The following is a 24,192-nucleotide window of genomic DNA, read 5'->3' on the forward strand; positions in this document are numbered from 1 at the left end:
GTGTTGCCGGGACTGAGGAAGTAACTGCTGGGGAGTCAGGAATGATCCTACCTCACTGTAGGTAGTGTACCTACTTTCACTGTAGAAGTGGCCAGCAATGATTACACTACTGAATCTAGAGGTTAGTTTCATCCTCCTACCTTATTTCCTGCTTATGCCTCCCAATGGAAGAAGTTCATTGGAAGCCTCTGGCATGAGAACCTGGGGGCAGTAGCTTACATACTCTGGGCCCCTGCCGCACAGTTGCATACAAGGGCAGGTGCAGAAATGCATATATATGTGTGTGTATATATATATATATGTAATATTCTCCACAGAATCCAGAGTAGAAGCAGGGAAACCAGTCAGATCCTAGTGTTATTTATAGAAGGTGCAGGTGAAATGATTTGGCTTGAACTAGGGTAAAAGTAGTTGGATGGAATTCAATGTATTTTTTTAAGATAGGATCAAAGAGTCAAGGGTGATTTCAAGGATTTTGGCCTGTGTAAACAGGACAAAGGGCATACCATTTACCGAAACAGGGAACACTGGAGGAGGTGTGTATTTGTCTGGTGGATGAGGGTAAATCAAAAGTTCTAAAGTTAAGAAGCTCATTACACATTCAGGGGCTCCTGGGTGGCTCAGAGGCTGAGCGTCTGCCTTCAGCCCGGGGCATGATCCTGGAGTCTCGCATCCAGTCCGATGTCGGGCTCCCTGCATGGAGCCCCCTGCCTGGAGCCTGCTTCTCCCTCTGCCTGTGTCTCTGCCTCTCTCTCTCTCTCTCTCTGGATCTCTCATGAATAGATAAATAAAATCTTAAAAAAAAAAAAAAGAAGAAGCCTATTATACATTCAAACAGATAAACAGGATGTAGTTGAACACAGCCCTTGGAGTCTGGAGAAAAAGGGGGGGGGTGTCTAGAAACGGAATTTAAAGCCCTCTCTGACCACCATCCACGGGGGGACCTGTGAAAAGAGAAGAGGTCCCAGGGCTGGTTCAGCAAAGGAGAAGCCAGGGGGCTCAGCCAGGGGGGCAAAAAGGAACCCGAAGCGTGCGGGGGTATGGAAGACAAGCCAAGACCAGGGCTCCAGAAGCTGGCAATGCTCAGCTGTGCCAACCGTCGGGGAGCGGAGCCAGACGGGAACCGAGGGGGACCCGGTGGGTCTGGCCCGCAGCAGCGGGGGGAGCTCTGAGCGGCGTGGGTCCCCTCTCTGCAGGGCTCGCGCTGCAAAGAGGAACAGAAAACTCGGTAGGTGGCCAGCGGGGGGCAGGCAGCGCGGGGACAGCGCCGCTCCGGACGTGCGCGCCCGCAGGCCGCGGGGATGGCCCGCGGCAGCACAGCCGAGGAGGGCCTTGCGCGCTGCCCTCCGGGGGCTAACCTCGGCGGCCGTGGGAAGCCGTGGAAGCCGTGCCCGCTGCGGGCAGTCAGGGCGGGCAGTCAGCGGCCTCGGGCCCCCGGGAGCTACGGACGCGGCGTTGGGCGACGCCGGGCCTCCCGCCTCGCAGAGCCACAAGATGGAGGGACGGGAACCCCTGCGCGCGGCCTCGTTCCGCCGGCGCTCGGCGCGCTTCCCGCCCCGCGCTCGGCCCACTGCCCCCGCGCTCCCCGCGCCTCCTCCGGGCCCCCCGCCCCAGCCACGCGCGCGCGGCCGCAGCGCCCCGCCCCCGCCCCCCCGCGGCCAGGTCGCGGGGGCGGAGTCCGCGGACGTCACGTGGCCCGCGCCTGCCAATCAGTGCGCGGCTGAGGGTCACACCCAGCGCCGCCGGGCCGCGCGAGCCGCACGGGCGCCGAGGACGCGGCGCAGCGAGCGAGGGAGCCGGCGGGTGAGGCAGGTGCGGCTCCGGGGCCCGCGCGGGGAGGGGACGTGAGGGAAGGGGCGGCGGCATCCCTCGGGCCCGCCACCGCGGCGCTCCCCGAGCTCCCCTCTCTCCTTAGGACCAGGCCATGGAGAGCCGAGTCCAGCGGGTTCGCGTCGCGTTTGCGTCCGGCCGCTCGCGCCCCGTTAGGTTCCGTCTCCAGCAGCTCGAAGCCCTGCGCAGGATGGTGCAGGAGCGCGAGAAGGACATCCTGGAGGCCATCGCCGGCGACCTGTGCAAGGTACGCGCGCTTCCGCCGTCCCACTTGGGGGCCGCATTCCGCCCGGGCTTTTGCTTTTTTTTTTTTTTTTTTGGCTTTGTTTTGGATTACTCAAGGCCCGTGGGCGTGTTTTCTCCAGCCGTCCTGATACAAAGCAAGTTTCCTTTGCCTTTCCGGATCCTCTTACCTTGCTGAGTGCCTCTGACGCGGGATTGCAAGACCACAGAGAAATAGACCCAAGTGTCTTCTGGCCTCTCTTCCTCTTTTGAGAATTCACAAAATTCTTTTTGTGAATGTGTGCCTTGTATAGCCTGCCTGTTTTCCTGTTGCATTTGTGGACCTTTTCTTTATTTTTTGTAGGGATTGTTTCCGTAGTTTGTCAGCTCTGTATTTTTCTCCGAATCTGTTTCTTGCTTTTCTTGTGGTTTCTTTTTTTCCTTTTTTTAAAGATTGTTTATTCATGAGAGATACACATTGAGTGAGAGAGGCAGAGACACAGGAGGAGGGAGAAGGCTCCACGCAGGGAGCCCGACCTGGGACTCGATCCAGGGTCCCCAGGATCACTCCCTGGGCCGAAGGCGGCTCCAAACCGCAGAGCCCCCCGGGCTGCCCTTTTTTTTTTGTGGTTTCCTTTGTAGACTGAGGTTTTTTTTGGTTGTCATTATTGCACTGAAGTTTTCCTCCTTGACTCTGTGTTTTAGGCCGGTGCTCCGCAAACTCAAGAGTGTCTTGGTGAATCACCTGGGGATCTTGTTAAAATGCCAGTTATGGTTCAGTAGGTCTTGGAGGGCATCTGAGATTGGAAGTTTCTAACAAGCTCCCAGGTGATCCCATGCTGTTTTGGAACCACACCTGTTAAAAATTATTACTCCATTTTTTTTAATTGAAGTATAGTTGAGACATTAGTTTCAGGTGTAAAACGTAGGTCTACAGTATGGTTTATTTCACTTATTTCACTCTCTTTAGGTCCCCCTCTTGTCCTATATGGCAAGATTTCATGCCTTTTTAGGGCGGAGGAATATTTCATTATATACGTCTATAGGTACATAGATGTATGTGTATGTACTACATTTTTGTTATCTGTTCATCTATCACTTAGGTTGCTTCCATATTTTGGCGATTGTAAATGCTGCAGTGAATGTAGGGATACATACATCTTTTTGAAATAGTGTTTTTCTTTTAAGATTTTATTTTATTTTTTAAAATATTTTATTTATTCATAAGAGACACACAGAGACATAGGCAGAGGGAGAAGCAGGCTCCCTGCAGGGAGCCTGATGTGGGACTCGATTCCAGGACCTGGGATCATGCCCTGAGCTATAGGCAGACGTTCAACCACTGAGCCACCCAGGTGCCCCAAGATTTTATTTTTTATTTTTTATTTATTTATTTTATTTTTTTATTTTTAAAGATTTTATTTACACACACACACAGAGAGAGAGAGAGAGAGAGGCAGAGACACAGGCAGAGGGAGAAGCAGGCTCCATGCAGGGAGCCCGATGTGGGACTCGATCCCGGGTCTCCAGGATCACACCCCAGGCTGCAGGCGGCATCAAACCGCTGCACCACCGGGGCTGCCCCAAGATTTTATTTTTTAAAGTAATCTCTATACCCAACGTAGGGCTTGAGCTCACACTCCCTAGATCAAGAGTTTTGTGCTCTACCGACTGAGCAAGCCGGGTTCCTCTTAATTAGTGTTTTCATTTTCTTTGGATAAATATTCAGAAGTGAAATTGCCGGATTGTGTGGTATTTCTATTTTTAATATGGCATATACCCTAAAACTAGTCAGTTAATCTCCTTCACTTATGGCCCAGGCACTTAAAAAAAATTTTTTTTTAAATAAAAAAAATTTTTTTGAAAGATTTATTAAAGAGACGACAAGCAGGGTGAGAGGATCAGAGGGAGAGGGAGAAGCAAGTTTCTTGCTGAGCAGGGATCCAGACTCGGGACTTGATCCCAGGACCTTGACCTGAGCTGAAGGCAGATGCTTAACTTACTAAGCCGCCCAGGCACTTTTCAATCTGCTACTTCTGTGCTGGGTCTTTGAGTGTGTGAGTTTGCGTATACGCAGTTTAAGAGCAGAGTCTTGGTTTCCTAAAGGTTCTTAATTAACCCCATCTGCATCCCGGTTAAGCCTGCTGATTTTCAAAGCCAGAGTTATCGAGGCTCCTTGGTGCAGGTCCCCAGGGCTGGGACACCTGATGGTGGGGCTTGAACCCCTCCCTCTCCGGGGAGGATCTCCATGCAGGATATCACTGCTGTTTGTGGGTCCCATGCCAGAGGTGTGTGTTTGGACTAGACCGGGTCTCTGCCCCTCCCACCCTTCTCCAAGTAACCTTTTATGTCTTTAGTTGTGGAAGAGGTATTTGTGGGTCTTTAGGTCTTTCTCCGAGAGAGTCACTCCGTGCAGTTGTACCCTTGGAGTGTCCATGGGAGGAGGTGAGCTCAGAATCCTCCTCCTCCACCATCGTCCCAAAAAATCCTGGATCCACTTTTTGAGTAGCAGAGTTTGGGGTAGTATTTAGGAAATATTACTCTCTATTTTCTAATAATATTGTTGTCTTGTTTTTACATTTTATTCCAGTGGTAACAAGGCGTTGCTCTGGCTCTGTGAGTCTGTCTCACTTCCCCCTTTCAAAGATTATTTTGAAGGGTAGTAATGCCAGTAGTAATAGGAACAAAAGTAACTATAAACCTTCTTTTCTAGTACATTTGGTAGAGAGAAGCTGTGATACCAAATAAATAAGGTGACGTAATTAAGATTTCAGAAAGGACAAATCAGTCATTCTACAGGTATTTGTGTAAGTACATCTGTGATTACTAAAGAAAAACAGTAAGTTCCTTGCCCTTGAGGGATTTAAATTTTGGGAAACAAAACATCCACAGATAGAATGTGAGTACAGTTATAAACCTGTGTAAGGGTGAAATGTTAAGGTACACATCAGAAGCAGAATTGCTGTGGTTTATTAAGTGTGATCAAAACAGACTAATATTAATCAGGGAAATCTTCCTTTCTGAAAGAGGTAATGTTTAGTCCTGACTTTATTATTATTTTTAAAGATTTTATTTATTCATTCATTCATGAGAGACAGTGAAAGGAAGAGGCAGAGGCAGAAGCAGGCTCCCTGAGGGGAGGGAGCCTGATGCAGGACTCAATCCCAGGACCCCAGGATCACAACCTGAACCAAAGGCAGACGCACCCAGGTGCCCCTAAGTCCTGACTTTAAAAGGCTTGGGTCAGTAAAGAAGGATTGAGGGGTTGACAATGTTAAGAGTGGAAGGTAGCAAGCTGCTATTGAGGGCAAGAAGGGTGCAAAAGGAATCTGCATGGCAAACCAGCTCGTCTCATAATGCCACTTGTCACTGCAGGTGTACCTGACCTAGTTTTTGGCATTCAGGGCTGAGTGTCCCAGACTCATGCAAGGTTAACTATGATTCTCTTATAACAGAGTGAACTCAATGCATACAGTCAGGAAGTCATTACCGTTCTTGGGGAACTTGATCTTGTGCTGGAGAATCTTCCCGAATGGGTTGCTGCTAAACCAGCTAAGAAGAACCTGCTCACCATGCTGGATGAGGCCTATGTTCAACCGGAGCCCTTGGGAGTCGTACTGATTATTGGAGCTTGGAACTACCCCTTTGTTCTCACCATTCAGCCTCTGATTGGAGCCATTGCTGCAGGTCTGGTGTCAGCGTCTGTCTTTGTAACTCTTTGGAGGGGCTTATTCTCTCACTTTGGCTGTAAATTTAGGACAGTGGCTAATTAAATGCATTTGCTTTGGTGGCTTACCTTGGTTTACACCAGCAGTGTACTGAGAATGCAAAAGTATTGTCATCATACCTATATATTTTTAACAAGTACAAAGTACATTAAAGTGAAAGTACACTCTCAAGATGGTGAGAGAGAAAGTTCCACGAGGTGGAACTGGTCAAAGCTGGTTTTGGGGTTGGATATTATTGGGTCTCTCTGGACTGGGAGGAGCTATGATGTACAAAGGGATTTTTTTTAAGTAATCTCTACATCCAGTGTGGGGTTCAAACTCATAATCCCGAGATTAAGAGTCACATGCTCTACTGACTGAGCCAGGCAGGTACCCCTTTATTATTATTTTTTTAAATGGGCTCCAGAGACTTACACAGTAACTGTTTTTTGAGATAACCCAGAAAATGAACCTATGAGGGTCTAAAAGCATGAGTTGACAGGTCCAGGCATTTTGGAGTCAGCTATCCATGTTCTAGTGTGGTTTTAGTTGCCAGCTGTGGTCCTGGATGAAGCATTTGGTTTTGTCTGACCAGTTTCTTCCTTCAGCTGTGGGCGGTGGGAGTTATGGTAGCTTATGTGTACAGCAAATGCCAGATTAATTCCACACTTCTGCTGGATCCTGATCAACAACTTTATGTTGACAAGGCTTGTTTGTCCAATAATTCCAAGGCAAACAGGAAAGTCCAGTGGTGGAAATGGGAGGAGTGGAGGAGGATTTTAGAGCCAATTGTCAGAGATGTGAAGCTAATGAGAACCAAGGAGTTGGAATTTGAGGGCATAAGACTAGCTCTTGGGGTGCCTGGGTGGCTCAGTCAAGTTTCTGCCTTCTACTCAGGTCATGATTTGGGGATTCTGGAATTGAGCCCCACTTTGGGCTCGCATGGTAGACTGCTCAGTGGGGAGTCTGCCTCACCCCCTCCCTCTGCCCCTCCCCCCAGTTGCGTGGGCATGCATGTGCACATGCTCTCTCTCAAAATCTTAAAAAAAAAAAAAAAAGATAAGCTCTTACGCTTGTTGAGGAAGAGCAGAATTCAAAGCTGCAAAAGTAATGGGAGAACCTAGCCTATATTCCCACCATGAACATCATTTTGGTAGGTGTTAAAGTTACTCAAGTATTAAAATATGCTGTTCTGTTGTCTTTGCTTTGTTTAGGAAATGCTGTCATCATCAAGCCTTCTGAACTAAGTGAAAAAACAGCTAAGATCTTGGCTGAACTCCTCCCACGGTATTTAGACCAGGTAATCATGTCTTCACCCATCTTCACCATGGGTGTTTATAGGCGGGGGATACACATCTGATATTCTACTAGTGTGTGCCATGGATGGCTGTCTACAGGGAATTGCTGTAGGAGGAGTCCTAATTTTGTTCCCATTGAAAGGCAACTTTATTTTTTTTTTAATTTTTATTTTTATTTATGATAGTCACACAGAGAGAGAGAGAGAGAGAGAGAGGCAGAGACATAGGCAGAGGGAGAAGCAGGCTCCATGCACCAGGAGCCCGACGTGGGATTCGATCCCGGGTCTCCAGGATCGCACCCTGGGCCAAAGGCAGGCGCTAAACCGCTGCGCCGCCACCCAGGGATCCCGAAAGGCAACTTTAAAATGTCATAGCTGGAGTTGTACCTATTACTCTAACGCTGGAGGCTAACCGTGGGTTCTCGTTGCTATCTTATCACTGCTACAGCAGCCGCAGAACTAATTTTCCTAATAGCTATGGTTACCCAGTTCAAAAGGGTGATGAAGACTGGGAAATGTCATGGGTTGAGCGGGATTTGGAACCAGAAGATAGAGTTTGAGGGTTCCTGCTTTGCCTCTCACCGGGGGCAAATTCTTCACTGTCTGACTCCATGGAGGGTCAGATCCGGGGCCCGATCACATACGTTCTGTAGATTAACCTATGTAAGTTAAAACTTGAAACATATGCTGGACAGTTGAGCTGTGGAGTGAGTGAGAACTGATGAGCAAACCCCACCCCCCCCACCCCCCAGTTAGTAGATCAGATGGAAGCATGAGGCCCACAAGCCTGCTTTTATCTCATGCCGCTGTCTCTGAGTCTTTTTTTTTTTTTTTTTTTTTGCTGTCTCTGAGTCTTATGAACACCTGGCTCTGTCCCTTCCTTTCTTCTGTTCCCTGTCATTGCTTCTCAGGCTGCTGCTACACAAGATGTTTTTCCATGGTAGCTGTTAGTAAGAATGCAGTAGGCTGAGTTCAAAGCTCATAAGGGCTCAGTCCAAAGCTATGTGGCCTCTCCCCAGTCCTACATAAGGAAACTGAGACTTACAGGTGTTCAGTAGGATTGCTGAAGATCCCCTAGCTATCAAATGACGGAGCCCAGATTGAGCCCAGATCTGGCTTCAAAAATGAGTGGTCTCACCTGTGCTGCTTCAAGTACTGATCGTTCAGCATTTATTTACCTGGTTCCTGGCATGGGCTAAGCCCTGCATTGTCGTGTAGGGTGAGATCCTTCAGCTTGAGACACTCGTCTGGGACCTGTCCTGTGGTCACTGACAGCAAACTCTTCATCAAAACCTTCAGCTTAGGGACGTCTGGGTGGCTTAGTGGTTGAGTGTTTGCTTTTGGTTCAGGTCATGATCCCGGAGTCATGGGATCGAGTCCCACATCAGGCTCCCTCTGCCTGTGTCTCTGTCTCTCTCTGTCTCTCATGAATAAATAAATAAAATCTTAAAAACAACAACAACAAAAAACCTTCAGCTCACATGGCCCCATCTCATGCATTTCCCTGGTCAAATCCAACCAGGGAAGAAAAGAAAGCATTTCTTTTCTTCGGTGTCTTCACTGCCGAGCTGATATGGGAACCTACGGATTTTCTGGTCAGTGCCACCGCAGGTTGAGATGGGTCTCAGACGCCATCAGACTGTGTTGTCTACTTGTCCTCTGTCAGTTCCCTCCAGGGTGCCTACTGGGGCCGGTCTTATATTTTTCTGATATTCCCGAACACTACAGGTTTATGTCTAAGAAATTTCCTGTTAGGTGGTAGGATTAACGGGGCAATGTCCATGCTTCTGTTTCTTCTTGAAGGACTTGTATGTTGTTATCAACGGTGGCGTCAAAGAAACCACAGAGCTCCTGAAGCAGCGATTCGACCACATTCTCTATACGGGGAACACGGCAGTTGGAAAAATTGTCATGGAAGCTGCTGCCAAACATCTGACCCCTGTGACTCTAGAACTAGGAGGGAAGAGCCCGTGTTATGTTGACAAAGATTGTGACCTGGACATTGCCTGCAGGTGAGACTGGTTACCTGAGGGTTTCTTGACTGACATGTTGGTGGATCCTCTTGGCACCAGGGTGCTGGGCCTCCTGGCTGTGAGAGACGTCATGAGGCTTGGATGGTTGCCGTCCCTAGGGGTGTTAGAACTCTTTCATAAACCGTCTCTTTGTGCCACTGCCAGAAGAAATTAGCAGTGGGTCTTGACATTGCATGGTTGCCCTTAGGAGCTACAAAAAGTTTTCTTTTTCTGGGATTATAGACCTGGCAAGAAATTTAACTGTTCTGCTGGTAGATGATCCAGGAAGTAGGTAAAGTAGGTGCTTAATTAAAATCTTTTGATTTTCCAGGGGGATCCCTGGGTGGCTTGGCGCTTTAGTGCCTGCTGTTGGCCCGGGGTGTGATCCTGGAGTCCCAGGATCGAGTCCTACGTCAGGCTCCCAGCATGGAGCCTGCTTCTCCCTCTGGCTGTGTCTCTGCTTCCCTCTCTCTCTCTCTCTCTCTCTCTCTCTCTCTCTCTCTCTCTCTCTCTCTCATCATGAATAAATGAATAAAATCTTAAAAAATAAAACCTTTCGATTTCCAACAGAAAGGTTTTATGCTAACCTCTTCTAACGAGTCCCTTTGTTGACAAAATCAGTAGTACTCATATTTTAACTTTGATAATATCTTGCAGCTGGGAACCAGAAAACAAAAGGTTTCAGGTTCTCTCTGTGAATCAGGTTTAGCTCCTAGGAAGTGCCAAAACCCAGAACTGACTGTGTGCCTGGGATGGTCTGGCTTTTCTCTCCCCTTCAGAGATGGGCAAAGAAGGTCTGTGGGCATGTAGGCTGTGTCCAGGTTGTCTCCTTGTCAGAACATGAGTCCTGCAGTAAGGGTCAGAGCGCAGGCTTTGCTCCATACGTGGCTGTGGCTTTCCAGGGTGGGGAAGAGGTCCATAGGGAAGAGAGTGGACTAGCAGCTGGGCTAGCTGTCTTGCTCTATACCCCTGAACATCTTGTCAGCAGGACCAAGAGCCACAGTCAGGAGAATTGAAGACTGTATGGAGCTCCTGACACCCCAGGTCTCCTCTTGGCTAGAGGGGGAGGAGTAGAGGGGCTGGGGAGCTTGCTGCTTTTCTCAAATCTCAAAGTAGGTAATGGCTTCACTGCTTACAAAGTACTGTTTCCCATAAGCTGGCATTAAAATTTCCCTGCTCCTTAGCATATCCTATCTTGGGAGGAAAATGTGTTCTAAGTTCTAATCAACTGATTTATTAGAGATGAGTTTTTAAAACATTTTTATTCTTTATAAAGATTACAAAGACTCCTAAGTAAAACTATGAATACATGATAGTTGCAAAATATTCCAAGAACACAAAAGTTGGTAGCAGATGAATAGTAGACTGAATTCTGTGGCTGTTTTGGTTTTTCCCACCTCAGGCGTATAACTTGGGGGAAGTACATGAATTGTGGTCAGACCTGCATTGCTCCTGACTACGTTCTCTGTGAACCGTCCCTCCAGAATCAAATTGTGCAGAAGATTAAGGAAACTGTGAAGGTTTGTGCTTAACACATCTGATCTCCACTGGTTTTGTTAAGATATGGGTCTAATTTAGCTGTGTGCAGACAGCATCCTTGTTCTCTCCTCCCGCCTGGGAGAATTCTATTAGCATATATGACTGAATTCATTTATGGCCTTAAAAATGCTCTGGGCACCTTTCACAGAATGTCTAGGAGCAAGATTAGTTTGGTGTTTAACCCACTTCAGCTGCCTAGTTGATGTGTAAAAACAACTGGTTAGCTGTGGCATATGCTTTGAAAAAAAAAAAAAAAACTATGTTCTGTGGGTTTGAGAGGATGTTGCCAATCCTTTGAAATGCAGTCAGAGGCCCTTTGGCTTGTTGGGCATTGCTTAAGGTGATCTGCTCTTGTGTATGCAGAGGGCTAGGAAGGCCAGTAGTTTGGAGGAGGGAGTTAATCAAATACCTTAGATACTATACTCTCGACCTGCTTATCAGTCTTCCAGGGTGTTCATAGTAAAGATCTCTCTAGAAGGAATTGAGAAATACTGTGGTAGCAGCCTGCACTAAGCCTCAAAGAAATGTGGCATTTAGATTGGAAGAAAGGAAAGAGGTAGACCAGTGTGATTAGTCTCACTGGTTTTGGGGGTGGTTCATTAAGCCCCCTGGGTGGGAGAAATTACTGGAACAGTCATTGTTCACTGGACAGATGCTAACCGAGCACTAAAAGGAAGGATCAGAAACATCAAAGAGTCACATTGTGATGAGAGGAGGAAGAGTGTGTCCTGGAAGTTGAGAGAAAAGCAGGGACCCAGGCAGGGTCACTCAGACACAAGGGGCTGAGGGTCTCGATCTAGGACTGGAATCTAAGGGATAGGACTGGAGATGGGGCCCGACAAGGAGAACGTGAAAAGGGGTATTAGCCAGACTTGAAGAATGTGGGACAGCAGGTCTTAAAGGTGTCTGTGAGATGGAAAACCATTGGGGGTTGGAGAAGGTGTGCTTCACTGAGTATGGGGAGGACTCAGTGTCAAAGGAATAAGATCCCCTCTGCCTTTCTTCGAGGCATTTCTGCCTTAGGATAGCGGTTCCCAGTGGAGTTCCTACCAGGGAGCCATTAATGAAACGTTTCCAGTCCTCACTTTCCAAAGACTGATTCAGTTGGTCTGGGGTCTCCTGGTGATTCTAAGGTGCAAGTAGCATTGAAAAGCACCATTGGTGGCTCTGGAGTTGGGCCCAGGAGCACGCATCAGCCAGCTGCCTGGGTGATTCTTAGTGCCTAGGCCTGAGGGCCTTGCTTGGAGGGTGGGTGGGCACCCTTTTGACTTGAGAGTAAATGGAGAGCCCCCATAAGGCTTTGAAGCGATAGGGCAATTTAGGAATTTTGTATTTGTTTTGTGTAATAAATTCTGGCGAAATGATTTTTGAGATTAATTTACCAAAACTTTGATTCTTGAAGTGGTCTTCCTGTCACTGCTGGGAAGACCAGTCCAGAGAGGATGTAAAACAGTGAAATAGCACAAAGCTCAGACTTTTTTCTGGGAAGGGCTGTAGAGTAAAAATACTTGGCTTTACAGGCCACACAGTCTGCTACAACACGCAGCTCCTAGCAGGGAAGCAGCCACAGCTGCAGCGTGCATGGAGGGGTGGCCCTGACTCAGAGCCAGACTACCCCCAGCACCCACATTCACCCCAGGATAGCGCCTGGGCAGTCTGCAAGAGATCCACATGAACCCTGGATACTATGAAGAGTCCTCAGTGTGTGCATCTGCTTGAGTTCTTGTCCCTCAACTGCCAAAAGGTAGAAATGCTATTCAGTGACTTGAGGAATGTGGGCAGTGATCTAAAACCAAATGGCTTTGGGGGCACGAGTGGAGTTTGTATTTATTCAAGAAACTGAAATATGAGTCTTTTGTGGCAATTAAATACTATTGTTTTAAATAGGAATTTTATGGAGAAAATATAAAAGAATCTCCTGATTATGAGAGGATCATCAATCTTCGTCATTTTAAGAGGATACTAAGTTTGCTTGAAGGACAGAAAATAGCTTTCGGTGGGGAGACCGATGAGGCCACACGCTATATAGGTAATGGAAATTCACCTTTTGCTCTGGGGACACGCAGCATGACAGTTGTCACAAATGCTATTTACTGAATAAATCTTTGGATGCCTAATGTTTAATGAACAATTACACACTGCTTTTAGGTATATGGGCTTATAAATCACTCAGAGATGGTTTTAGGTCTTTATAAATAACAGCGCCACACCATCCTTGTTGCACTGGCTTCTTGCCTTTACGTAGATTTTTTTTTTTTTTTCTTCTACAACCTGTAACCTAACCACCCTGAGAAGCAAAATACAAGTGTTGTGTAACCCTTTCTGGTTTCTGGCTGGAAGGACAGGCTGTGGAGGAAGTCGTTTTACCACAAGTAGCCAGTGGCAGTACTGTTCCAGGAATAATGTTTTGTTGTTTCATTTTTATTTTATTTTTTTAGGACTTTCTCTTTCTTTTCTTTTCTTTTTTTATTTTTATTTTTATTTTTATTTATTTATGATAGTCACAGAGAGAGAGAGAGAGAGAGAGAGAGAGAGAGGCAAAGACACAGGCAGAGGGAGAAGCAGGCTCCATGCACCGGGAGCCCGACGTGGGATTCGATCCCGGGTCTCCAGGATGGCGCCCTGGGCCAAAGCCAGGCGCTAAACCGCTGTGCCACCCAGGGATGCCCCTTTTCTTTCTTTCTTTCTTTCTTTTGAGGGGGCAGGGCAAGGGGCCAGAGGGGCAAAAGGAGAGGGGGGGAATCTTAAGCAGACTCTGCCCTGGGCATAGAGCCTGAGGTGGGGCTCAGTCTCATGACCCTGAGGTCATGACCTGAGCCGAAACCAAGAGGCACATGCTTAACTGACCACGCCTCCCAGGTGCCACCAGAAATAATGTTTTGCTCTGTTGTGCTTGACATTATTTGTTTACTTTTACTTTGTGTTCTTTTATTCTTTGTCAGGAATATGTACTGCAGTTGTATTTTGAACACATTGTTCTAGAGTAACATAGGTGATGGAAGTAACACAAAATTACTCAGCAAAACTGTTATAAATAGCTTTACTTATTCCCTCTTGTCAGATGGGATGCTACACATCCCCAAAAAACCCAACTTAAAAAAACCCCAAATTCTAAAGAGCTTAAAGAGGAAAATTGTATTCTCTCATAATGAGCTGTCCTGAGGTGCTTCCAACCTGTTCATTCAGAGCTCAGGAATGGCATCCATACCCCCAGTTTTTCATCTTTCTTGTTTTTCCATCAGCCTGACTTGGCCCACTCCTTGGCGAATCAATGGCAAGAGAGAGGAAAGGTCTGTTGTGATTCACGCAACCAGTTAGGAACCCTCCCCTGACCTAGAGTCAGGGTTACCTTACTTCAGTGCAGGGCTACGTGGAGAGCATACACCCAAACTGATGGTTTTTTGAGCCCCAATAGCAGCATAGACACCCTTGGAGGGTGCTGGTGATAGCTGTCTTATGCCACGTGGCCAGGTTGACCGAGTAAGAAATTAGGGGACAAGGAAGAGAGGATACTTGTTATTGACCAGTGTCTTCTCTTCTAGTTGATGGCCTGGCTTGTGTATAGGGTCTTTGGGAGCTGATTGGTGACTGACCTGGCATGTTCGCTTCCTTTCTTGTGTGCCTTCCCCATAGTGGATGGAACACTGAACTCAGGGACTCCTGACCATTGATGTATATTTTCTTAGCCTAACAGAGTTGAAATAAAGGTCAGAGATCATATGCACAGAAGCTCTTGAATTCAGGAGTAGTGTTGATTTGATCCACAGAAGAGCTGTCTGCGTTCTCAGACCTGTCCACAGAAAAGTGAAAATAGGGGCACCTCAGTGGTTGAGTGTCTGCCTCTAGCCCAGGGCATTATCCTGGGGTCCTGGAATCGAGTCCCACATTGAACTCCCCACAGGGAGCCTGCTTCTCCCTTTGTCTCTGCCTCTGCCTCTAGGTGTCTCATGAATAAATAAATAAAATCTTGAAAAAAAAAAAAGTAGAAACAACCTTTTGGTACATGTGAATATGGCTGTGAACAGGGTTAAGTGGGAATAGACTCAAGTGTGTCTTTTCCTTGGTTTGCTTGGGGCTTCCCTGATGCACATTCTTAGAGACATACATGCACATTTCACCCACGTCCAGCCTCAGGACTTGTTTTCCTAGTAGCTAATCCTTGGGCAGGAGTGGGAAGGGATTGGATCAGTGAGCCAGCCAAACAAACATGGTGAGAGTTTGCCATTCCTGTCTTCTGCTTTAGGATTTCATTTCATGCCTTTGTTTTTCAGCCCCTACAATACTTAGTGATGTTGATCCTGAAAGCAGGGTAATGCAAGAAGAAATTTTTGGACCGATTCTTCCAATAGTTCCTGTAAAGAATGCTGATGAAGCCATAAAATTCATAAACAGCCGTGAAAAGCCCCTGGCTTTCTACATATTTTCTCACAACGATAAGGTAAAACGCTCTGGAGAACGGCTCGCTGGCACAAGCTGTGATCATAGAACTGTGGTCCTCCTTGGCCACAAAGCCAGTGATGGTCTCTTTTGTATAGTAATGGAGTCTGCCAAGTGAGGCCCTACTCACAGATTGCTCTTGTTGGGTAATGAGACCCTGGGGTTATGGCTTTCACCTTTCCCATACTCCCAAGGGTCAGACCGGAGTCTTCAGGGCTGGGTCACAAGGGTTAGCACTCACAAACATCTCCCCTGTAATTGGAAGGTTTTCATATACCAGCATTAGAAGATTCTGTGCCATTACCCCATAGGGCTTTCTCCCTCTTAACCAGTGACATTTGTGGCCATTCAGGTGGGCATGTGGGACAGAGATCTCTGGCACAGTTGTGGACGTGGTAGTGAAATCTCAGATTTCATTTTCCCCAGTTCCTTTGCTGTTAGAGCAATGGAGCCATCCCAGCCAGGGGAGAGTGTCACACAGTATTACGACAGGGTGAGTGGCTCTGCCACTCTGCCACATGGCTCATTCCTTCACCTCATATGGAGACTGGCTGTTGCCAAGGGTCAGTGGCCTCAAGGTGGGCAAGGAGGCTCAGGAGCCCTCTGGAGAGATGCGAGACCCTGGGGGAGATGGGACCCGTCAAGGGCTGAGGAGTTCACGAACCAGGTGTTTTGTGGAGAGCCTCTTGTGGTAACATGGCAGCTTCTAGAGCCTGCCGTGTTGTGGAGATACAGCTTCATGAGTGATGCCAACTGCATGGGCCTCTAAATAATGGATTATTAAGAGTGGCGTGACATTTTAAATGACCAGAGGTAATGTGGACAAGAACCTTGAAGCCTCGGGTCACTGGGCAGGGTGGAGGTCCAAGGGGCATGCTTCCCAGCCATGGGGTTACTGTCTGACCACAGTCCACTGTGACACTCATAACTTGGACTCCCGAGGGCTTGTGGCCACTGGGTGCAATGACATTTACCAGTCAGATGTCCTCATGCCTCTTCTGATCTGTCTTAGGCCAGCCACTTCTTCAAAATAAATAGAATGCCATGTCTGAAAAGTTACATATTCTTTGCAATTCCTAAAAACTAAATGGTCTATTCATCACACACTGTAACCTAGATCAGAGAGGGAGAAATTTTAGCGATATTTAAAAACCAGAATATAGCCTGGACTGTCCCGTATAAACAAAGATATCTCCGTGGCCATCTTGGGTAACTCTGGCTCCTGGCAGTGGTGAAACGAACAGGACCGGTTCAGTGCCGCCTCCCTCTGAGGACTAGATATGTATCTGAGCAGAAGGATTCTAGTCACGTTTGCTAAATTGAACAACGCTTGAAAGCATGTATGTATTTGGCCCAGTGTGCCAGACTTGAGTTAGTCATTGCCAATACATGGAGTCGGCATGCCATGGGCACTGCTGACCTGACCTTTTGTCCCGTTCCCCAGCTTGTCAGACAGATGATCAACGGCACGTCCAGTGGTGGTGTCACAGCCAATGATGTCATCATGCACTTCACACTCAGCTCTTTACCCTTTGGAGGTGTGGGTGAGTATTCCTCTCTGCCATTCGGGGCATAGATTGTGAAGGTCCTGCTGCTTTTCAGATCACCTGTCCAGGCAGCCTGCAGATCTGTACCTCCCTGTCTTCTTAGAGGCCTCCCCCCAACCCATGGAAAGGGGCCTTCCCACCGCCCTCCCAGGTGCTCCCACCAAGGGGTGACTCTCCCGTCACTCACTTTCCATCATTAGCACCCAGCACTATCTGTGTGACAGTTCTGTTCCTTACATTGGTTGGCTTATTTATTGGCTATTACTTGGTTACTGTCCTCCTCTTAGAGTTAGGGGATTTGGGAGGTTGAAAGTCAGGTCTCAAATTGATTGATAAGATCCCTCTGTGTGTGTGTGTGGTGGGGGGTTGTTTGTTTTTTTTTTAAGATTTTATTTATTCACGAGAGATACACAGAGACTGAGGCAGAGACATAGGCAGAGGGAGAAGCAGGCTCCCTGTGGGGAACCCAATGCTGGACTTGATCCCAGGACCTGAGTCAAAGGCAGACACTCAACCACTGAACCACTGAGCCACCCAGGTGCCCCCCACTCTTTCTTAAAATGAGGTAGTAAATGATGGGGTGCAGAATTCCCAGAGCAGGCCTCAGTCTGGGGTTTCTGATATCCCTCTCTGCTCAGGTCAGGGTGGAGTGACGTCATCCCCAGTGTCCACCTGCCCCCCCCCCCCAGCCCTCTGTGTGGGGAGTAGCCTCCCCTCGGATTGTCTGCTGAAAAGAGCAAGAGACGCCCCGTGTTCTAGAGAAGACGAGCAGAAATTTGTGCTCAGCGTAGCTTCATGGACATTGTCTGGTCCCTGCTGTTCCCTTTGGGCCATGACCCACATGCCTCTTTTACACTCGAGATGATTCGCTCCTGAAGGAAAAGTAAGAGTAGAGCCAGGTGGTAGGCTTCTCTAATATCTCACAGAAGAATTTCAAGCTAACAAAATGTGTATAAATTCTCATAATAAAAAGCAAACAATAAAAGCCATGGTCTTAAAAGCTGCTGCTTTGTTCTCTTCCTCTGGAATCACATGATTAGTCCATGGGGATGAGGTGGTTCGTTTTATTTATCAGGACTACCTGTTCCCGATTGAGGCCAACTCATCCCATGGCCAATAGACCGTGGCCTGCTTCCCATGCATGTTTCATGTCCCTTCCTGGGATGTAAATGCATCGCTGGCACCCAGCACAGTGCCTGGCACACATGGGAGGCAGGTAGGGAGAGGCTAGGTCAGGGGTCCAGACTGGAGCTGGTGGTGGTTGGGACTCAGATGGTTGCAGGGGAGCTAGTTGGAAAGGGGGTGGCTATTTGGAGGAGTCAAGCAACAGGGTTTACTGATGGAGGGAGAGGTCATGAATGAAAGGAAAGATAGCTTGCAGTTACTCTAGCAGCACTGCCTGGATTCTTCAAGGATTCAGTTGGATTCTAGTCTCTGGTTCCTCAGTAACCACCAGCCAGGATCCTGGCTCTAGGTGCCTCCTGAGTGCAAGTCGCATGACTTGCGTTTGGTCCCTATTTTGCTTGTCTACGTAGCATTTAGCATCCTTAACAATACCCTCTTCTTTATAACAAAATGAACCTTTCCCCTGCCAAATGCAGAAGGAATACAGCCTTCTTACGAAAACTTGGAAAAGTTAGAAGACCCCACAAAATAGCTTAGATTACCCATGCCCCACTATTGAAAGATAAGCTCTGAGGTATGTCCTTAAAATCCTTTTCCTGGTACATATTTGTACACATATGTACACATAAAAGCAAGAATATTTTGTTCAAAATTGTGTCCTGTTGTATGTTGTGTTTCACCCTGTACGTGATGGTATAGTGTGATAATTTTCCCACGTCAGGATAGTTGTGTGTCATGATTTTAGTAACCCCCAGGTACTGCCTCATCCTACAAATGGAGCATATTTGCTTTTAACTAATTCCTGGCATTAGGTTTCTGTGATTCCAGATTTTTTGGTATTAGGATTCTAATACGGGTTTGTGCACCTTCTGAATCTTTTCCTTAGCAAAAATGTCTGAGTGTAATTATTGTGTTCAAAAGGCTGAGATTTATTTTTTTCAAAGTGAAGTGCTTTTTCGCCTATCTCTAAAAGCAATACAGGGATTTTTTTTTTTTTTTTTTTTTTTGGGAAAGAGTAAATACAAATAAAGCATTACAGAAGGCTCAAAGAACGGAACGTAATACCCTCCCCGGCATAAGCACTGTTAATGTGTTAACGTATAGTTTCAATTTTTCCTTAAAAACGTGTATCTTTTGATGCATATAGCCACATTTCCCTGTGGCTTCACTTGTCCCCAAAACAATGTGCCAGCAGCCCTGAAAGCACCATTAAGTGCCTTCCTGGCCTCATTTGCCTGTGCTTATGCCACTGTGCCATATACCCCTGTCTCCCCATCACCCATAATAAAGACTGTTGCAAAGCATGGCTTTTTAAGAGGACAGAGATTTATACTTGCTTACTATCACCCAGCTGGATAACCCTGCCATCCTGTCTCTGTTGCTCTCTAGGAACTTAGAGGAAGCAAAAAGTGTATAGGGATGTGGATTAATAAAGCCATATGGAACAGCAGGAAAAGAACACACGGTACCTAAGAGTCTAGCCGACCTGGATTCGTATTCTGGTTTTGATTCTCCACCTTGGGCAGGTTACCTGACCCTGCCAAACTCCCTCTCTCTGCCTGGAATCCAGGGCGGTGATGCCTTTACACAGGGGGTGAGAATGGATTTAGAGAACACATAGCAGGGTCCTAGCTATAAGTGACAGCCACAAGTCCTCGCTGGACTCTTGGAAAGCATCCTGTTTGGCAAAGAGAGCCACTTGTGCTGAGAAGTTAGGTGGGGGTGTCCAGGCAGCAAGGAGTCTTGTGGGCTTCCTCCATTGGGGTTCACACAACAGGTAGCTTGTGTCACCTACAGTGGAGCCTGTTTTTCTATTCCCTCTGTTCCAGGTTCTAGCGGGATGGGCGCTTATCACGGGAAATACAGCTTTGATACTTTTTCTCATCAACGTCCCTGTTTACTAAAAAGTTTAAAGAGGGAAGGTGCTAACAAGCTCAGGTATCCTCCCAACAGCCAGTCAAAAGTGGACTGGGCGAAATTTTTCATCTTGAAACGCTTCAACAAAGGAAAACTCAGTCTGCTGGTACTAACTTTCCTGGGCATTTTGGCGGCTGTGCTTGTCAAGGTGAGTACCGGTCTTTCTGGTCCCACCCAGATGGCTATCGGATGCACCTTTTCTGTTGTGGGACCTCTCTCATTTTACAAACGAACTCTGTCTGTTAGGCTAACTTGCCGAGTCCAGGACCGGGTTGGTGAACAGCAGCCTGCCCACTGTCTTCTGGGGGTGTCAGCCATAACCACCTGCTGACTTTGCATGGCCAAAGTCGAGTATTTGCAATAGTGGCTATGCGACCCGCAGAGCCTAGATGATCATAGAAGAAGTGTGTCGATCTCTGGCTGAGGAGTTTAAAACCCTGGGGTACCTGGTGGCAAAGCCGGTAAAGGGTCTGATTCTTGGTTTCGGCTCAGGTCATGATCTCAGGGTCGGTCATGAGATTGAGTCCTGCTTGGGGATCTGCACTCAGCAAGGAGTCTGCCTGGGGATTCTCTCTCTCTTCCTTCCGCCCCACTGCTGGCACTCTGTATCTTTCTCAAATCAATAAATCTTTAAAAAAAAAAAAAAAGTTTAAAACCTCACAGAACTTGCAGCATTCTGAGCTGTCCAGTCCTCTGATCCTTGTGGTATTGGTGTCTCGGTTTCAGTGTAGTTCTCCAGTGTGTCTGGAATCTGCATGCCGGGCAGGAGAGGGGGAGAATTCTTTGGCGGGTGATGGCAGTCATGACGCAGCTTTGGCAAGGGAAGCGCGAGCATTTCTTTTCCACAGTTGACCACCATATAAGTTATGTCTTTGGTGATTAGTTATTGTAGAGACATGGGCTCCTGGGTGGCCCACGATACCTGGCTTCCCAAGGCAGGTCGTGTCTCCTCGGGGTGAAGGAGAAGACCCAAGACTGCAGAAGTTAGGACGGAGTGGGCACAAGGCCACCATGTCCTTGGAGTTCCCAGCTAGGTGACTGAGGAGCTGTGTTGCAAACAGTGACAACATGCGTGAACAGTAGCCTTGGAAAAGAGGCAAGTTTCTAGCATTTAATGGAAATACCTGTGTTCACTATGTGGACCTTGTGTTAAGTTTGAAAGGGGGTTAGCTCATCTTGCAGTACCACAGCTTTGGTGGCATTGGAGACACCAGTTGCATTTGAAATCATTTGGGTTTTCTCAGAAATACCAAGCTGTGCTGAGGAGAAAGGCCCTGTTGAGTTTTCTGGGAGTTCAGACTGTATTGTCCAATAAGCAGTGATGGCCAGCAGATTCCAGGACCAGCTCTCTCTGTTAAGAGTGAGGTAGGAGCTGCTTGTTTTCTCTCTATATGTAAAGCGGGCCACTTTGGGGTCTGATCTGTCTTAGTGGTTAGTTTTCCTCTAGCGGGAGGCTTAAGGGTCATTGAAAAACTCTCCAGACATTTTGGAGCCCGGCCCAGACTATCAGTGTTAAAATGTGACTTAGCCCTACTTTAAGAAGAGCGAGGGTGGCTTACTGGGATCTTAAAAAATGTGTGGAGGTAATGACTCAGCTGGGTCTAGATGAAGCCCTCATCTTTTCTAGAAAAAGGAGAGTCACGTGTGCTCCCCCTCCCACCTCCCCTCCACTCAGCCCTTCTGGAGGTCGCCCCACTGACTGCCTCAGATCTGTAGGTACATGCACACTGAGAGCTCTTTTATAATTGAAGACCACTCTTCTAAAAAATAAAAATTCTGTCCCTTTGAGTTGTTTGGGTGCTTCAAAAGAAGTTTGACTCAGAATTCCTGGTGGCAAACTGAGTGAATCAGAACCTTGTGTGCAGTATAGAGGCTTTTGATTCCTGCCTCTGCATCGTCCTGAGGTCTGAGGTGTGCGTGGGTCTCTGGTTATTATCTTCTCTTGTCCCAAGGCACCAGTCCCCAGCCTGAAACACACCTTCTTTCTGGGGATGGGACTTCTTAGCACCATGGAAAATTCAGAGGCCTGTGATCCTCATAGAACCCAGGAAGGCTCCCATGGGTGCAGCATGCAGGGGCAGACAGGCTAGGGCAGGCCAGTTAGCTCCCAACAGGTTTGGCAGACAAGCTTTCCTCTGTGAACGTCTAGAGAAACTGTATAAAAACATGTAGTTTGGAGACAAGAAAATGTGGCTTTGATTCCTGGCTCTGAGATCAGCTGAATTACAATGGTGAGCAAGGCCTTTGCTGAGCGCCCCCCCTTCGGCCTCAGGTTCCTCATCCATAGGATGAGGGCAGCCAGCAGTGGTCTCCGACGGGGAGACCTCAGCAACCATTCCTGTGAGCTGATGTCCAAGTGGCTCGGACCTTTTTAGATTTCATGTGGGACCAGTTAGGGTTTGGTTTTCTTTTCCTCTTTGCTGCTTCTCTGCTCTTCTTTCTGAGCTCCTGTCCTCTCTTTATTAAGTCTACCTTTTATTTTAAATAAGTGGTTCTGAGCCCACGTTGTACATTTATTTGAGCAGTCTTCATTGCAACTGCAGTAATTTTTCTGAAATGGCTTTTCTGCACTTAGTAGACATTTTGTTATGTGTTCGATTGTGATTTGATTAATTCACTTCACTAGAATGAGAACGGGCTTGGGACATTTTTAAATGGGAATATAGGGGATCCCTGGGTGGCTCAGCAGTTTAGCGCCTGTCTTTGGCCCAGGGCGCAATCCTGGAGTCCTGGGATAGAGTCCCATGTCGGGCTTCCGGCATGGAACCTGCTTCTCCCTCCTCCTGTGTCTCTGCCTTTCTCTCTCTCTCTCTCGCTATCTCTCTCTCTCTCGCTCTCTCTTAAATAAATAAATAAATAAATGGAATTTGAAAGCAGCAATTATCAGTTGAAAGGGAGCATGTCAAAACCTCAGAGTGGAGAGGAGTTCTCTATGCACTTAAAACGTGTGTGTGTGTGTGTGTACACATGTACACAAAGTAAAGTTCCAACAGAGTTTAATATAAGCCACAGAAAGATGGTGGGGGCTGTGGGTTTTTAAATGTTGAGAAATATGAAAGGTTACAATTGTTAGGTATCATGAAGCCTTTGAAAATTCAGGATATTGTTAGAAATCTGAGGTGGTAGCAAAACTTCTTCGGCCTCAGTAGGTACGGATCCTGTTCAGTACGCTTTGGATTTTAGAAGCACAATTGTTTATGAGTTTTCAGATTTCATGTAGGGACTCCAGTCGCCCGTTCACAGCTGGAGGATAGGAGGTGAACATTTTCCATTCCCAGTTCAACTCTGATGTTGTCTCACAACACTAAATAGAACACCGCCCCCACCACCACTCCCTGCCTTGTTATTGTTCTTTTGTACGAGAGGACATAGTCTTTTGTCCTCAGCCCACACCGCACTTTGCTTCTTAGGGATGCAGGGACCTTTTATATACAGTGTATTTAGCGTCTTTTAAAATGGGAAGCATTTGGTAGAGTCCTGAAATGGAACCGGTTCATGTTCCAGGGCTGGTTGGGCGGGGTTTTACACCAGCAGTGAGACTTGAATCTCTTTCTCCTCTCTCTAGGTTGGATACTACTGAAGAAGGATCCTGTTCAACCTCCTAGATGCCTTTACTGAGTTATTTCTCTATTAAATACTTAATGAACCAATCGTTTTAAAATCCTACCAAAAATAGTAAGGAAAACTACAAATGCACCATAATCAAATCTAAAAGTCATTGCCATTCACCATGGATAAAACTTGCCATGTCAGCCAAACTCCAGTCCTCCCCCCCACTGTTGGGTGACTCGGAGAAGCAATTTGGCGTTGTGTCACCCAGACCTTAGAGCTTGAGTCTAGGGGAGGAGATGTGTTACGCTAAACCCGGACTCTTTGGGAGATGTAAAAGAGTCTCCGAACCTGTTGAGTGACTTCTTCATTCCAGTTCATGGGACACAGGGCACCCTGCCCCCACTGCTGCCTTATGCCATCTCTCTGTGGAGCCATCAGCCTTTGGCTTCCAGAGAAGTGGAGCTAGATCTTCCCAGCTCTGCTTAGGGTTTGATGCACTGGAATTGTATATGGGTTGGTGGTGGGAATTGATCCTGTCTCTCATCCATTGGGACATAAGGATTTGACGTTCGGGAGTCAACCCTCCTGTCAGTGCCATCTGACCAGTGGTCTTCCTACTTTCTCATCCATTCTCCACCCTCTTGTGTTTTGTTGGGGACAGTTGTTTTGTGGCTGTCTACAAATGCCTTTTGTGACTAATACCATGCAAAACATCTTGTATTTCCCAGGGCTTCCAGGGAAGACCGTTGCCAATTTCACAAAAGTATCATCTGTTACTTCCTGTGTAGGCATAGAATTCTGCATCTTACAAAACCTAACTGGTATGATTTTATGCTGTAATAAAATGACTTATAACAATACTTATTCTCTCTCAGGATGTTACAGTTTCAAGTCAGTGGATCTTGAAGGACAAATCTTTACATTTCTTACGTCCCATAGCACAATGCTAATAAATTTCACGTTTCTGAACCTCAGAGGGATCCCCGTCTGAATAAGTTCAGCGTTCA

The 24,192-nt window shown here is 47.2% G+C and overlaps 2 protein-coding genes across 3 annotated transcripts in view; one reads left to right on the forward strand and one right to left on the reverse strand.

Annotated features, from left to right (window-relative positions):
* Positions 1–1,732: 1,732 nt before the first annotated feature.
* ALDH3A2 (aldehyde dehydrogenase 3 family member A2) lies at positions 1,733–24,045 on the forward strand. 2 transcript variants are annotated; one of them, XM_055305044.1, is made up of 12 exons: positions 1,733–1,812; positions 1,916–2,077; positions 5,508–5,739; positions 6,974–7,059; positions 8,860–9,068; positions 10,471–10,588; positions 12,495–12,636; positions 14,879–15,045; positions 16,489–16,588; positions 19,546–19,781; positions 20,878–20,998; positions 23,199–24,045. In XM_055305044.1, the coding sequence occupies exons 2-11, from the start codon at positions 1,925–1,927 to the stop codon at positions 20,953–20,955; spliced, it is 1,521 nt and encodes a 506-aa protein (XP_055161019.1). In that variant the 5' UTR covers positions 1,733–1,812; positions 1,916–1,924; the 3' UTR covers positions 20,956–20,998; positions 23,199–24,045. The 2 variants fall into 2 exon arrangements, with proteins under 2 accessions (XP_055161019.1, XP_055161020.1); XM_055305045.1 differs by lacking the exons at positions 1,733–1,812; positions 20,878–20,998 and having other exon boundaries at positions 1,826–2,077.
* The window catches only part of SLC47A2 (solute carrier family 47 member 2), a 28,527-nt gene continuing 25,344 nt past the window's right edge, over positions 21,010–24,192 (reverse strand). Inside the window, exon 18 of the mRNA XM_055305040.1 lies at positions 21,010–22,876. Within this exon, the coding sequence (XP_055161015.1) occupies positions 22,839–22,876 (38 nt within the window). The 3' untranslated portion in view covers positions 21,010–22,838. The remainder of the gene's footprint in view (positions 22,877–24,192) is intronic.

The sequence above is a fragment of the Nyctereutes procyonoides genome, unplaced genomic scaffold (assembly GCF_905146905.1).
Source record: "Nyctereutes procyonoides isolate TBG_1078 unplaced genomic scaffold, NYPRO_anot_genome, whole genome shotgun sequence".
Lineage (NCBI taxonomy): Eukaryota > Metazoa > Chordata > Mammalia > Carnivora > Canidae > Nyctereutes > Nyctereutes procyonoides.